Below are 17,314 nucleotides of genomic sequence, written 5' to 3'. Positions count from 1 at the left end.
GGTTGCTTATGTGGTCTAAGCATAAGACACCTACATTTCTTTTCAATATGCCTTGTTCTCTCCCAGCCATTGGGGGTCACTTATAAGGGTCTGATCTAATTATTGTTCAGTTCACAACAGGAGGAAAACATTTTCATGGCAAATGGTTTGCTTAAACAGATTACCATCTCAAATAATTCAATTTCTGTTAATTTGATTGATTTCATTGCAAAGGGGGAAAGAAATCTTAATTTGAGACTATTGCATTTCTAATGAAACATTTACTGAGAAAAAGGCCTGGACAATATATTTTATTACTAGTTTCTGTCTGTATGTAAATATAAAATACTGATTGCTACCCCATTAAACAGCACAACCAGCATTCATGATGTGATTAGTTCATGCATCACATGAAAAAAAAAAAACTACTTCACCACATGCAAGCTGCCTGACCATTTCTCACAGAAAGCACAGATGGAGAACATAATCACACAGTACCATACAGACATACAGAGAGTCTATGACTGGTATTACTAAAGAAGATCCAGATGAAGCAGTTCAGTCATCTGATCCATTGCCATCCATTATTTATCCCTCGTGGGGAGACAGAGATGCTAGGCTTCTCTTCTCGGAGAGAATCAAGGACCTCATCTATTCTCATGAGCAGAGGAAATGCCGTGGAGTCGAGTAGAGTGAATCACTAGGGAGCAAAAATAAAAGTTGAGAGTGTGAATGCGCAAGGAATGAAATGAACGAGGAGGCATACTGTAAATCAAATTATTACAAATCGAAAATAATTGTTACAAATAGGAAAAACAGCAAAACAGAATTTTGAACTTTTAGCCCATCTCCACCAGATTTTGAATGATGGAAGAAAATAAAGAAGCCTGGTCTGTGCTGTGAGAAGAAAACACCTTGTGGAGACATTATGTGAGTGGCAGGCAGAACTGGCAAGCTGCCACAGATAATAACATCTGAAATAAATTTGATGTGTGGAATTCAATCTGTAGTGATAGGGACGGCTGCAGCATTACTGTGAAGCTCTAAATGCTATCTACTCATCCATGGAATGAGGACTGACACGCCGTCTCAGAGAATAGATTGTGCAATTAGCAGCCTTTGTGGTGTTTTGACACAATGAAAAAGGGAAATGAGATTCAATGTTGTCATGCATCGTTCTCTGTAGCCCTGAGATTCCCATAACATAATCTGCATGTACTTCAGGTGGGAATAAATTTGGAAAGACATAATAAAACACAGTCAGAGAAGAGGAGAGAGTCCATTTGGCCATAATTATTAGGAATCTTTGGAATCCTATTTAATTTCCGTTCAAACAGTGTGACTTTAAAATGTAAGGATTTGATATTTTTCATGTGAGCATGCCTCGTTTCTGATAGTCAGAACCCATTATAACCTGTAACACATCATCAAAATACAGGGGGCGCTCTTTGAGAAGGCAAAGCGTAAAACAACTTGAGAGTAACAGATTATTCCTTTAAATAGATTTTTGTACGGTTTTACTTGAAACTTGAGTTTTACCCACAGGTTTGGCAATTTACTGTTGATTAGGAAAATAAAATGCAGCTTAAAAAGTCTTTTTCTGCATCCTAGAGAATCCACAGTCCTGTTTATCAATCAGCGGCTCACATCACTGATTATTACACAATAAACGTAAAATAAGTGCAGTTGTAGTGCAGTATTTGTGCTTCAATACAGCCAGCAGAGCGTAGTTTGGTCTCACAAACGTGAACAGGCTATAACCATAAAAGAAAATTACCATAATATTCATATTGTATCTGTGGTGCTCTGTTGCGAGTTTATGATTGGAGTACCTCACCGCGCTCCCTTTTATTCACCCTTTACATGGTATCAGTTCTTTAAATACTTATTCACATTTACTGTGTCCTTTTTGTTCAGTAAGTTCTTGTGCACGGACGCACTGGATTTGTATATATTTTAAAGTAGCATAATGTAACGTTCCTGAAGCTCATTATTTATTTTATGGGCCTAGATGTCATTGTAATATAATGAAGCCACAAACGATAGCTGGCTCCCTGCTTGAGCCCTCCCTCCGCCTCTCATGTGTCTACATTCTCATCCCATGGCCGTCTCTAGGTGATTTAGCGCCGCCAGTCTCAAGCAGGTGTCCAACATGGCGATCACGGGGAGCGGATCTCTCGCTATTTCTCTTTCTGTTTTCGTGATTTCAGCAGCGTTTCTTCAGAAAGGTAAGTTTTTACTGTCTTCTGTGCACGAGTGTGTGTGTGTGTGTGTGTGTGTGTGTGTGTGTGGCAAAACTACACCATCGACGGATCAGCCAGAGGAGTACCGGGGAGAAGTTGTGCGTTTGCGCGCTAGATGCGCACAAGCGTCCCCATAAATTTCATCCTGACTTTCTCTTGCTCTTGATCCTGATGCCGACACTGGGAGTCAGTGCTGTTCCTGGGGACTATTTTTCTGTTGATTTTAGCGCTGATTGACAAGCTGAGTTGTCATGTTGCAAGAATCCATAGATGACGGCTATAAAAAAGTAGTGGTCCGACTGCACAATTGCGTTTAGGCGGAGAGAAAGTATCCCCAGCGGCAACGGAGCCCAGTATTTAGCACCACAGGACAAGTTTAAGGCAACGCTTATTGAAACGTACATCTTTATTCTCAAAGAGAGCGATGCTCCGGCCACGAGAGAACACGGCGTGTGCGCGCTAGTTCCCCGTGGTCATACCGCATAAAACCTCCGTAGTTACAACTCCATCCCGCTGTCTTCAGATCTCTTTAGTCTGCGCTTCAGGTGCGCTTTGAAGAAAAACACGCATTGCAGCTCCGCTGACCGCAGCCTAACTGCAGCCTCCGATGGCACCATTTGTGTGCTCTTGTGTGCAGTCGTCACTTCTCCTATCATTGAGGCTGGAGAGGTAAATCTACCATGTCGCTGTCGTGCTTTACATCGTGCAACTACATGATCCAAGTGCGCCATAAATGTGCACAACTATTGCAGTCCAGAGTCTTATGCTTTTATTCCTCAGCGCTTGCATAAGAGTTGTATGGGTTTTTTTTTTTCCTCTGGAAAATGTAGTCTTCCCGCTGATGATACTGACGCATGTAAAGCGGTTAAAATGTCACTTTGCAGCCGCTTTAAATCCCTCCCAGCTGGTAGGATGGATGTGTTGTTGTGGTGTAAGTCCTCGGGTTGTGAAAATGGCAAGCACCAGTTTGCGATGACAGATTTACACTTGCATACTCTTTAAGTAACTTCCCAAGGGTTTAATTCCTTGTTCAGATATTGCCATCAGTGGCTACTTACTGTAAAATAATAGCATCTGCATCAGCCATCAACAGGTCTGCAGAGACCCATCAAAGCATGTTGTGTGTGTTTGGTGACATTGATAACTGACAGAATGAAGTTGATGGTGACTGAATTTGAACTCAATGCTTAGAAGGCATTCATTGCACAGCTGCTGAAATTGTTATGGTTCATGTTAAATAGCGGTTGAAAGGCATTTACAGATTGTCTAGTGCCGTCATGTGACAGTAAGTTAATTTACCCACAGTCAAATAAAATAATGCACTACGAATGTGCAATAACCTCAAACTCAGCACACCGACGGCTGCGGCATTGTGAAGCCGCTGCAGTCTCTTGGTTCACATAGAATCCCCAAGCCAGAGATGGTTTGTTCTGACCTCAGGTTTTTCATTTTGTTTGTTTGTGTCTGTGCCAGCTGCTTGGAGCACAACAAGGCCTGAGCTTTTTACTTTGTGAAGTACTGACATTCTGTTTTTTGACAGCTTTCAATTTTTCTTTGTTAATAATCCAGAATCAGTACATTTACACTGGTATCCGGTATTTGGAAAGAAGAAAAAATCCCTCTCGCTGGATAGGAACCTGACATAAAAGGTGCTTGGGTTATTATAATGATAAGGAATGATGAGTAAATGAAGAAAAACAGACGTAAAGACAGACAGATGATCCTGGATATCACAGAAGAAACTTATTCTTACAGTATAGAGAGTGACTCATAAAGCTTAAGTGGTGCCTCGACTGAGCATCCTGTTATGAAGAACTGAGACTTTGCATTTTCACTAGAATCTGATCAACAGTGTTTCTCTATGTGAATCCTGGGACTTAGTTTGTTGTAATACATCAAATAGGCAGATTTCAGAAGGTTGCATAATCCCACTTATTTTCATTTTAAAGGCATTCGTCAGGGCTGAGTGATGGTGAAGTGGATCAATATGTCATGAAGTCTCAAGGCACCACTGAATGACAGGGATGTAGAGAAACAAAAGGAAACATGCAGTTGTTACGGCACTCTTGGTTTCCAGTTGGCACATGACACAATGAGTAATTGAAGATGTCCATCTCTTGGTGCTTATGGCCACGCTTGGCGTTGAAACAGATGCCACTGAAATCTGTTAACAATCTGCTCCTCTGTTCCCAGTTTGTATTTTCTTATAGTCAATGGACTGGAGGTTGGTAGTGTTATATTTCCCCTGTTATCACCCAAATTTAGACCTCAAGAGCATACTGCGACTGTGATGCAGATTCACCCTTGTATATTCATATTTCTGTACCATGCTAAAGACAAAGATGGTAGAAGAACGAGGGCCATTGGTATTTAAGTATTCTGATACTTCACGTAAAGTGGATTCACCCAATCCCTCTCCTTCCTCCATTCAATGAATTCACTATCAAATGTATCCTATGGGAAAGCATTTATTTGGTCTACGCTGACAACATGAAAATAGATGGAAATGCTGCGAGCCTGTTGCTGGTTCCCCATTCAGCCCTCTTTTTCTGGGAGATTTTGTACTTGGTGGCTGACAGAACACAGAGAAAACAAGGATTATGCACCCCCCAAAAAATTTATGAAGAATCAAAACTAATAAAAGGATCGAATAAAACGGTAAAATACACAGAGAATCAAATGTCAACCTGCTATTCATATCAATAAAGTCACCTGTCACTGTTATTTTATTCAAGAATGAATGAATGATATTTTATTTACCCTATAATATTCTACTGAATTATTTTTATTGATGCACTTTTTTATTGATGTATGTGTTAGCAGATTCATTGTTATTCTTGATGGAGACAGAGGTATACTTAACATCTCTGTATTCTATTAGGTAAATAAATCAATAAAAGACAGGACAATTTTTTGTCACTGTTTTTTGTGAAAAAAACTTTTGTTCTTAAAGTAACCAGTAACTCCTTTTGTGTTATAGTTTCTTCACATAGTTTTGTGTCATAGTTTCTTATGCCCCATTTGCCTAAAGTATACAGTGGTGGAGGCTGCTCAGTCTCCTGAAACAGACTAAAAACGCTGATGAAATGATGAGGTTGCTGAGTCTGTGAACACTGGCAGTCATGAGGAGGTGAAACACATACATAAAAGTAGAATAAATTTGTTATAAGAGCAGAAATTGCGTTATTTATTATTATTATTATTATTATTATTATTATTATTATTATTATTATTATTATTATTATTATTATTATGTATAATTTTTTAAATTTTGATTTTAGTAACAATAAGATACAAGCTAACAACGATCAGGTGTTTCTTTCCTATTGGATTGACGTGAGCAGCTGAGGAGAACAGCTAATATCTCAGGTGACAGATCTAGAGACATCAAATGAATAAGGTGTAAGTGACAGGATCGAATGAGAAATAAACTAGCTCTATTTGAAACGAAATAAAATAGTACATAATATATTTTCCTACCTGAATCTTTACAAGAGCTTCATTTATATGTAAAATAAAATAAAATGTGAACAAAAAATCTTCAGAAAGAAGAAAATAAAACATAGAAGATTTGCTTGAAGAAGGACTGAAACTCTTGATCATTTGTATAAGCTCTAATACACACAGTAAGTCAGTGTCGTCTCTGTAGAAAACTGAAGTGGCCATCCTTCTGCAGTCAGTGTAAAAGTACACATTCAATACTGTACATAACAGCCCATTTATATGTTGATATATTTGTGTGAAGTGTTTCATCGCCCGTACATGGACATCACCATGATGCATAATTCGTAAGAACAATAAACTGTTCTATATAAAGGAATTAGACTTATTACCCATTAAATTGACATTAAATTCTCTTTAATAAGCTTCACGTTAATTGGTAGTTAATGCATGACACTACTTTATGCACTGTCAGAAAATGATATGTTAAAAAGGGAAAGGCTGGCAGATAATTGATGTGGAAGGAATGGATTTAGCCACTGCTATCAGAGGTGGGCTTTGTTACCATTTCTCTGAAGACATCACACCTAAAGCCTGCGTTTTCTGGGTTTGTGCTCTTGGGTTTTGCTGCTATGTTCCTGTGTAAAAGCAGAGGGTCTCACCTGTAAATTGAATGTATTTGAGCCATTATTATCTTGTCTGAAGATGGCAGTGTGCTAATGTGAGTTAGAGATCAAACTTCTCACTGTCTTCGAAACATTATATGGATCCTAATCCTGAGGGTTTGTACGGTTCAGAGTGAGTAGACAGATTTTACTTGAGCCTGTCCTTCCTTGTCAGATGTAGTAGCAAGTCGGGTGTGTGTGTGTGTGTGTGTGTGTGTGTGTGTGTGTGTGTGTATGTGTGTGTGTGTGTGTAGTTTTTCAGTCTCAGGAAGTCAAATGTCTTGTAAGAATATCACCTTAATGCTACATAGAAGGATTTCTGTGTACACACTTTATTGTGAGACCTTCAAGTAAAAAACCGTGTCTGTTTGTTTTGCAAAGGTCACAGGAGTGCAGCTGTAGATATCAGTTCACTTTGTATCATCCAAGCTCTCCCTAGAGTTTGAGACAAAGGTGGCAAAGTCTGGGAAGGGAAATTTTGCGGTTTGTGCACTAAAACACAAAAATATAAATGTTCTTGTCTTTTTTATCATTGATGTATGTGTAGGTTTATCATTGACTTGAATACATAATGGAATAAAAAGGACACACTGATACTATACCAGAGAGAAAATTTGAAGACAATAATTTGCAGCTTTCCAAGGAGATAGATGAACAGACAGAACAAGTGGATCAGATGATATGAAAAGTACAGTAATAATAAAAAACCTTGAATTATGAAAAAATAAAATAAAATAAAAAGCAAAATGAAAATGAAATTGTTGAATGAAAGAATCACCAAAATTTCAAAGAGTGTTTCTCTTTGTATGATGTTCAAATCATTGTAGTCATTGTATCACGTGACAAGAAAGCAGTGAACAAACATTCTTCCTATTTCCACCATACTCAAGTATGTTGTGTTTCTTATAAAATACGTGATAGCTAGCAGAAAGTTTTTTCTTTTTGTTGGAGTTTTGAACAAAAGTGCAGCCAATGATACAAATACAGAGAGCACTGTGGTCATGTTGTCAATATATAAAGACAAATTCCTGGTACATGCGTGGCATTTTTGTCTGTTGCAGTGTCAAACTGAAGGACAAATTGATGACCATCAAAAATGTGTCTGTCTATGTTGAAATATAGTAAAGAGTCAATTAGGAGAAACAGACTGATGACAGTTCCTTTCATGATTGTGGGGACAGAAGTTCCCATCCATGGCTGTGCTGTGGTAATGAGGAAGAGAACTGATGTCTCCGTTTATGAATATGACATTGTTCTCCCTGTTCCCTGGATCTGAGAGACTTCACTCTATTGGCTGTGATGCTGAGAGGGTGACAATCGAGCCCTGAATGGAAGAAAGGAAATGCAATGTTTTTGTTTTGAAAAGAGCATGGAGTGCACATTAGTATGGGTGATGGAGCAATTACAAGCCACCATTAAGGCTGTGCAGCCGTCAAAGCACAGTACTCCCTAAATGAAGAACCCCGTGGGGGAGATGTTCCCCATACCTGCACTGTACCATAACTTCAAACAAACAAATACAAAAAATAATTTCTTTCATTATAAATGGCTAAAAGCAATCCTCTCCTTCCTTCCTAATGTTTTTCCTGTTGGAGTAGATCATGCAGATCATCCTCCGTCTGACCATTCGTCTGTCTCTCATACACAACAAGGCAGATGCCAGTCATTGTGTTTTTACTACACTAAATGTGATACCCTTAAAACGTCCCTAGATTTTATAGCAGTGTGCAGTACTGTATTGCCAAATTAATCTGAAATGAAGTTTTGGAGGAACTAGATGTAGAATCAATCTGCTGCGTGCTGTCACTGCTGCATTGTCTCCTGCCACATTATGATTTCACCGAGCCTTTTCATAAATGTGCAATAAGCCTAGAGGAGAAACCCTAATGACTTGAATGATTCTTCCATTTTTCCACCCTTGAGTTTGACATTTCTAGCTTTAGTGAAATATGTCAAAAAGTATTAGGTCCATTGCAAAATTCATATTCCCCTCAGGATTTATCCAAAACTTCAGTTAATGAACAACTAATAGAACATCACCAGGTTGCGAACATAGTAGATGTGACACCAGTTATATATGAACGATTGTTTTTGGCTTTCCAGACACAGAGAGCTGTTAAGCTGTAATGTCCTTGTTTTCTCGTCACCTTAGTTTCCACAGCGCCCACCTAGTACTTACAGCTTGAACAATATGCATTTCAAGTATGTCCATCTTCACTATATCATTTAGGTGTTGCTACGGTGACATTATTATATTTATGTGATGCAGTTGAGTCCTTCGGTAGGCAGGTAGCAATGCCAAACAAGGCCCGGATGCCTTTCTTCTGTGCATCGAGGCAGCGTTTCGATGATCTGTCTTAACATCTGAACTGACAGAAATTCACACTACTGCCTATGTCTCATGTTTTTGTGGCGTGTGTCAATCATTTTGTTCCGGGATCAAGTCTTCAGTTCCATCCAATAGTAAAATAAAACACATACAGTAATAAACGGTACTTCAAGCCATTAACAGAAAAGATCTTTCCTTGATGACAATAGAGATCTTTCAATTACATTTGAAATAAATCAGTTATGATATCAGGAAAGCTTGTTGATGACTCACTAATTTAATAAATCAATCCATAATGAAATCAATATTGATACAGTTAATTCAACCATTAAAAATCATACTTCTTCATATAGAGTAGTATTTTATGAAGATACAGTTAAGGTTTGTTGAGCCTCTGTAGGAAGTTTGGTCACATATTCAGACCGTTGTCTGAATACCTTCTTGACCTTCGTACTCAACTGTTTTGCTTGGTTATAATTGGTCAATGTTGGCTTCTGCCTTCCACCCTAAGATAGAACGTGGATGACGTCACTTCCATAAACACATACTGATTCCGTTCAAGATCCCAATTGGAAATAGAAACTCTGACCCAGTACTGAGATTAAGAAAAAGTAAAACAGCAAGGAAATTTGCACCTCTCAGTTCTTTGACATACAGTTTATAACAGACATCGATTCAACAATGAGACAGTGTTCAATCATTCCCTCTGTGTAACTCTTCTTTTTGCTTTAGCAGGGGCACTGGTTTTTCTGTCACCACCAACATGGTTGCCAGGGAAAAGAAACCCTTCACCACTTTTTGTCGTTGCAGCTGATGTTTAGTGTTTAGTTTTCTGGGAAAAGCCTCCCAATGGCAGACAGAATACCACAATGAAAGTGAATCTTCTGAGACGTATAGAAATGTGGATGTGGTCATTTTCTATGGTCATTGCATTTCGTTTATAATATGTGTACAATTTGCAGTACGGTGGCGCAGTGGGTAGTGCTGTCGCTACACAACAAGGCGGGTCCAGGTTCTTCGTCTCATGTTCTCCCCGTGTCTGCATTGGTTGTCTCCAAGTTCTCCGGCTTCCTCCCTCCTCCAAAAACATGCGATTCAGGTTAATTGGACAGTCCCAATTTGCCCGTAGGTGTGAGTGTACGTGTGCGTGTTTGTCTGCATCTCTGTGTGGCTCCGCGGTGCACTGGCGTCACAACTGGAGTTTCCCCTGCCTCACACCCCTAGTTAGCTTGGATAGGCTCCAGCTCCCCAGGACAGCGGATGAAGCGGTAAAGATGAATGAATGACTGATATGTGGAAGCAAACACATATCATAATAGTGTCCTTCCTTCTTTCTATCTAGACATGTTTCAGTGTTGTCTCTTATCAGACTGTACTCTAATCTAACTCATTGCTTTCGTGCATAAATCCCCAGTTTTTTTCAGGGCCATGTGGAGAGACAAACACCCATTCATGCACACATTCACACCTATGGTTGCTTTACAGTGGCCAATTCATTTCAAGCTGCATGTTTTTTGGGAAGGAGCCAGAAACCCTGGAGAGGACCCACGCAGACATGGGAAGAACATACCAACTCCTCACAAAAAGGCTTCAGTTGGAATTGAACCAAGGACCTTTTTGCTGTGAGGCAACAGTTCTATCCACTGCACCGCTGTGCTGCCCTCATTGCTTTCATTATTTTTGAAATTTGAATAATTGGGCTAAGTGGGGCTCTTCAACATTTGTTAACTTGTTGAATTTTATCTGAATTTGGGAGTGCAACTCATATTATCGAAAATTACACTCATCAGCCCAAAGGGGCGCTCTACATAATTTGTTCAGTCATCCGTGTGTCATATGCAATATCTGAGGACCCAACAATCTCATCTTCAGCAATATTAGATAATGCGTTTCATCGCAGCATCAGTTTTCAAAATTACAAGATTTGTGCCTCAGGGGTCTTACAGTTACACCTTGGCAAATACAGTCATTGGATCTTTGACTTATGGTTACATTGTTTGTTTAGCATATGTCAGACCATCCAAGGACAATCTGTAACGCATTATTTATAGAATATACATATTTAAATGTTTTGACATGTTTTCAGTTTCACAGTGAAAGAGCACTTTCACAAAACTCCTAATTCTGAGAGTCTCAGACAGAACTCACAACATTAAAACAAAATAAACGTTGATGAATGTGGAGGAGATGTGAGTCTCTTTGAGAGAGAAGACTTAATCTCCAATCAATTAATTCAGTTATTGAGCATTCACTAATCCACTGCTTAGAATGAAAAAGTTTCTTGTGCTCCAAAGACCATGAATGTTTGGCTTTGAGTTGAACCAATGAAAAATTATTACATAGTGTTTTGCTTTGTCCACCTTTATAACTACTGTATTGAAAGCCTGTTTGACCAAATATGCCCCTTTGAACCGGTTCTATTTATTTCCACTGAGGTTTAATTGGGAAACTTCACTTCCATTTTAATCTGAAGCTTTTCTCTGTCTGACAGCTACTTTGCTGCACACTGAATCTCAGACAACAGTGGGGAACAGAAGCATTTATGTCACCTCTTCGGGTTTGTTTGCACAGATGTGAGCTTGATAAAATACCCATTGTGTACCTTGAGTCCCCTGCAAGTAGCTGCACACAAACTAATGCCACCCTGCTTGAGAGAATCAAAAATATATACACTGCACACAAGTAAGTGCTTACAGCATTCAAATGCTACACTAATCAATAAATGTTGCATTGTTAATATGTAATGAACATTAAATTTATAAATTATAAAATGTTAGGAGAGGCCATTTTTAACAGCGTCCCTTAGAATCGGCTTCCTTAGTTTCTTTTTTTAGTTGGGATCCTGTTTGCAAATTCATTTATGCAGACTAAATGAAATATTATTCCCTTACGCAGCAGGATAGAGGCAGACTTAGGGACAACATTAGAATAGTTCAGTCCTTCCAAGTTTCTCTGTTTCTTTTCAGCAGTGCCTCCATTACACCCTAATGTTTATCTAATTTTGTTTGAGCAATACAGTCTGGGATGCCAACTGGAAATAACAAACAAGTCTTACAGAAACAAGATTAAATACACTTAAGGAGCAGGAGAATATAACCTCCCATATAATGCATTCAGAAGATAGCCTTGAAGTCAAGACTACCTTACACAAAAAGCTACTTTTTCAAGTAAGTTATTAATGATGTAGAAGACTAAATGTCACACAAATGCTCCAAGATCGGTCCAAAACTCAAAGATATTCAATGTATGGTGATGGGAAAAAGAAAAGCAAGTTTGAATGTAAGAATGTTTGGTTAAAAAATGTACAGGTTAAAATTGGTCATTTGTAATATAAAGTATGACAGAAGCACTTGAGAATAAATGTGAGCCAAAGGGAAACCTAAATGGACAAGACTAACATGTTCCTTGTATTTGTAAATTTGTTACTGCCGTGTTTTATGTCTGCTGAGTAGAACTAGTAAGAAATACTGTAGTTAGTCTGATTCTGTCTAAAGGGAAATAAAATCCCCACTCTAAGGCTCACAAATTAACACATTATGATTTAGTCCACAAAAAACTCAATATGGCTCGGACCAGTTGCCCAGCAACCATAAAAAAAGAAACAAAAAAAAAAAGTCCAGAAAAGTTACCAGCCTCTTCAATGAAATACGATGATACATAAGAGGCCAAAGTGTCAATTTGTCGTTGTCATGTTGTTGTTTTTTCGTATTAAAAATGTATTTAACATAAATATGAAATAGTGAACAACAGGGACTCTTGAGTCACGCTAGTCAGTCTTTGTGTTAAATTAATTAGCCAACTGCTCATCGTAGCTTTATATTTACTGTGAAGACGCAGAGAGATCATTTTTCTCACGAACACCGTGTATACTGTAAAGAGGGTGTGATGGCAGGAAGCATGAATGAGAATTGTGTGAGATGATTGAATGATAGTTCAATTAGACCAAGAAAAGAAAAAAATGAGAATAAAATGGATTGCTTCGGTTCACAGAAACACCTGACTCTAGGTGCTGTCATGTGATTGAGCATCTGTGATCCAGAAATCACATTTATTAGAAAGCTTCTGAGGGACACATAATTATACCTAAATTTAATCTAATAGACAAACACCCACTCATGTACAAAATCAAACCAATAGCCATTTTTTCAAAAAATAGTGAAACGTTTACCTAAGTTGCATGTTGGTGATGGGAAGAAGAAGCTGGAGAACCCGGACAGAACCCATGCAGATCGCTCCTCAAATGGAATCAAACCCAGGACCTTATTTTTGTAAGGCAACAGTGCTACCTAATGTTCCACTATGGTGCCCCAGAAATATAAAATGAATGATGGTACTTTAATGACTATCATTATTCTCTGACATAAATTCTGATGTTATTTGTATATTATGACTTTTTGAAACAAGGCAGTAATTGCAGTCTTATGGCTTAATTTGGAAAGGTTTAATCTTGAGTATCTTATAATAAAGTCATGATGTTATACTCTGGATGGTTCTGTACTAGGCTGTCAAAGACATGATGCTTATAACAGTTGTCATTAATCAACTGCTGTCACTACTTTTGGTGTGTGGTAGGTCACAATCAGTTCATGTATGTGATTTTATATTACAATTCACAAATGACCAAGTTTACCCTTCAATGTTGGGCCATTTTAAAAGAAAAAGTTTGTTCGACATTGTGTGTATTTGATCAGTCTACCTGCAAATTCCCAGCAGCTGCTCCACAATCCACCCTGGCACTGGTGACACACCAGCACAACTGCTTAATCTCATGGTAAATCTCAAGAGGGGTGTCCTATAGGGGTCTAGGAAACTGCAGCTCGGCCTTGCTCTGTATCACTTGCTGCTGAGTGACCTCTGTATGGTGATGTACCAGGGCCAACGTTAAGTGGGCTGTTGTGACAGGCCCACTGGAGAGAGACAGGAGACAGGGCAACCTTTAATAAGCAAGTACACTTTAGAAACAAGCCCAAATGAATTGCAACCCACTGTATTTCTTTGGTCTTTGATTGTTTTCTCTCACCAACTTACTTCTTGTTCAGGAGCAAAGATTGGAGGCATTTGATTTGAAAGTGTCTCCATTGTTTGATGCTTCCTCTATTGTTTACTCATACCTTGGCCTGTCCTGCCAAAAACATTCATTACACATGACCATGATAGTACAGCAATTCCTCGCGCATTCGTGCATCAAAACGCGCTGCTTCACTTCATTGCGGATTTTTAGTAGGTAGTCACGTGATACTGTAAGCGCATTCCATTGGTTGACGGCATACGGAAGTGCGCTTCCGTGAGACACAAAAGTGCTTTAAACAGTCTATAAGAGTGTGGGAAAACGTAATACAGATAGAAGGTGGTTTAATGTCATTATGGGGAGGGTTCATAAACTTTTAAATTACCATAAATGATAAAATAAATAGTTTGTCGCTATATTGCGGTTTTTCCGTTTTTGCGGGTGGTTCCTGGAAAGCATTAACCGCGAGTAACGAGGGATTACTGTAGTTTGCTTCTGAAGGAAAGATTGTGCAGCTATGTGAATTGTAGTTTGCATAAAAAGAGGTCATATAAGTAGTGTAATCGTATATTATGTTGAAGTGAAACAAAGATTATCATCAGCGAAATATCCTCTCAAGGTGAATCATAGGAACCTTTCAATGGTGTTCCTGAGTTGTCTGACTGTCTGCTTGCACTGTGGGCATCATGCTCTCCATTTATCTGTGTGACAATAGACCCATCTTAATTACTCTTAAGATGCAGCACTTTCATCTGTCATTGTCAGGCTGATCAAGAGTGTGCAAACCAAGCACTAAGACTCATTCACCCAAACCAGCCTATTGATTACGTCTTATTCTTAAGTCATTGCACTGCAGAGAGACATGGGAGGTAATAGAGCTAATGGAAGGCAGAAACTCAGTCACATTGTTTACATCTAAAATGACAGTTAAATGTATTTGTGATGAAATATACCCATGATCCTTTGGCTCCCAAATTACAGCGTCTCCAGCTAACAAGCAAAGTTAACCCAGCTGGCAAATGATCGACTGCCCTGCAGTTCAGATGTGGAGCAGCTCTTTTATTTCTAAATCAAAACATGTCAAAACTAAACATTTTGATTTCCTGTAACATGTATCTGTTGACAAAAAATGTTGTATATTATTGCTGTATTCCACTTTTATTTTACAAAGCAAGCATATACTGTACAGCATTATTTGGTATTTTTGTAGCACAGTTGGTGTTAGTGCATGTGTAAGACATGAATATTCTATTTGTCAGGAAATTATACAGGGATATTTGTGCAGTAAAATGCCACTGCCAGTCTGAATTCATGGGATGGGACAGTTTTTATGTAATAATTATTTATTCTTTCTATGGTACTTCTCTAACAGATTCATACAGCTTTCATTTTCCTTTGAAAATTGCATTTTTGGAGAAAAAGGTCCAACAACAAAATCTAAATCAAATTATCTGCATTTTACCATATTCTTACACTATATGTAAGAATTAATGTATACCTTTCTCGCAGCATTGTATGTCACAGTATACAGCATCAACAGATGTCATGAGTTTAAGAATGAAATCATTGATTATGCTTCAGAAGACAAACAAACTGCAACAAAAAAAACCCCGCTAGTTAGAATTTCATGAAATTCAACTTCAAGCTTTGTCTAGTTCATCCAGTCAATAATTTGTATTAAGCCTATTTTTGTTCCCATTATGTTGGAATTGATATTTTATTTTTGTATTTTTCCATTTCCCAAATGGGGTCTAAGGTCATTGAAGTTTGCTGAGTCTTCCTTAATGAGCTGGGCGCCTTAATGAAAACAAAACATATTTTTTCCTTTATCATTTCGTGCTGATGTATACTTTGTTTTGCTCCTTCCTTACAGCACTTTATAATTTCCCTATTAAAAGTCTTGTTGAATTTTTATTGTGCAAAAATAGTCCTACTGCTTACTTTGGATAGATCTCAGCAACAGACCATTAATGCTTTTCACTTGTCAAGATAAGCCGATTTCACTTGTCAGATTTACGCTCAGAATTAATTCTTTCATCTATTCTTTCTTTTGTTCCACCAGTGTACCCATTCTGCAGTGAAAATAGAAGAGCATTGCTTTTTGCATACAGAATTATACTCAAAAGGGAACTATTTTTGATTTTGTTTTGCTCTTAAGTTATATGGAGTTTTGTGGGAGGCTGCATGTATTGACAGGGATACTACTACTACTACTACTGCTGCTGCTACTACTACTACAGATTGCCATTCATTCATGATTAATAAATTGCTTTTACCTTTATGTTATTTTTCTCACAGATACCATCTTGCAAAGAAATAAATGCCATAAATGACCACCCACTTTTATACATTCAAGTAAAAGTTGTCAGAAATAGTGGAACATTTTCAAAGCTTATTGCAGAAAGCTTCGTGGCAGGAGTTTATTTTAGTGTGCACAGACTGAGACAACGTTTCCCACATTTTTCTCATGAAAATTAATTCTTGGTGCTATTTCTGAAAATGGTTGATTTGACAGTCCATAATACTCATATAAATCTACTTAGCCATTGTAAAGTCTCTGGCCTCTATAAAACTTGTTTATCTTGCAACTTGATGTTAAAACACAGGAATGATGGGATATATTTCATGCTTGACACATAATATAAGGGCTATGTATAATGCTACGTAACAATCATATAGACATTATTTTCATCTGTAAGCTTATTGGATTTGTTGTCTTTAGAGGAGCTCACAGTCTCCTGAGAGTCATCAATTCATTTGATAGAACCTTTGTAGTTGTGTGTAACAGCTTTCACTTGTTTTCTTGAAGAGACATGACAGAGGCTCATAAGCGGATAGTTATTTCTGAGATCTTACAGGACTTTTACTAGAACTATTGTTTTATTCACCAAAAATCTTTTTTCAAACATTCCCAGTCACACCTTCACTTTTTTTGTCACTGTAAAGAATAGTAAGTCTTGTTTAAACTCGTCTCCATAAACAGAATGGTGGAATATGTTTTGAGCAACAATTTGAGTGGGAATGACCAAAATTCACATGGAACTACCAGCACAAAGAAGAACAAGTAGAAGGATTTTCTCTACATACAATTTTGGTCTTAACTATTTTTTAATAAAGGAATTTATTTGTGACATTAGATTGACACGTTTCCATTTTGGCAAAGAAACACCATTGAAGCACAACTGTATTCAATATTATATTTAATTACAAATTAAATTGACATCTGACATTCTTCTACTCGCTGCATTTAATCCACCTCATGTGCTGTATTATTATTATTAGTTTCAGGAATTTTAAAAATGAGTCGAAAGCGTTCACAGAAATATATTCACCGAACATTGTTACTGTGGTCTAAAGTCACTCAATGAAAAGTTTTGTTTTGCTAGTATTAGTGAAATTCAGCTCGAGATAGTAAATCTCTGACAGAGCCAGTCTCATCTGAAAATAGATATCAATAAATGTAAACAGCCCTGGCCTAGGGATGTCATTAAAAAAATAGCATGTCTAGACCTCATAAAACCAAAACATATTGTTATTTCGAAGCAGCAGGAGTTATTGCCTGTGAGCGCTAAGATGACGTCCATCAATTTAGGGTTTTATTGGAAAATGTAGATAGGCTGCTTGGGAGATGTAAATGATTTACTTAGCA

General features: G+C 37.9%; 1 protein-coding gene across 3 annotated transcripts in view; it reads left to right on the top strand.

Moving 5' to 3' along the window:
• The first annotated feature begins 2,081 nt into the window (after positions 1-2,081).
• cadm1b (cell adhesion molecule 1b) overlaps positions 2,082-17,314 on the top strand; it is a 162,660-nt gene continuing 147,427 nt past the window's right edge. For all 3 annotated transcript variants that reach the window (XM_068318289.1, XM_068318288.1, XM_068318290.1), the window contains exon 1: positions 2,082-2,207. In XM_068318289.1, the coding sequence (XP_068174390.1) occupies positions 2,132-2,207 (76 nt within the window). In that variant the 5' untranslated portion in view covers positions 2,082-2,131. The remainder of the gene's footprint in view (positions 2,208-17,314) is intronic.

Source organism: Antennarius striatus, chromosome 6 (genome assembly GCF_040054535.1).
Source record: "Antennarius striatus isolate MH-2024 chromosome 6, ASM4005453v1, whole genome shotgun sequence".
In the NCBI taxonomy this organism is placed as follows: Eukaryota; Metazoa; Chordata; class Actinopteri; order Lophiiformes; family Antennariidae; genus Antennarius; species Antennarius striatus.
This window is presented reverse-complemented; position numbering and strand designations above follow the sequence as displayed.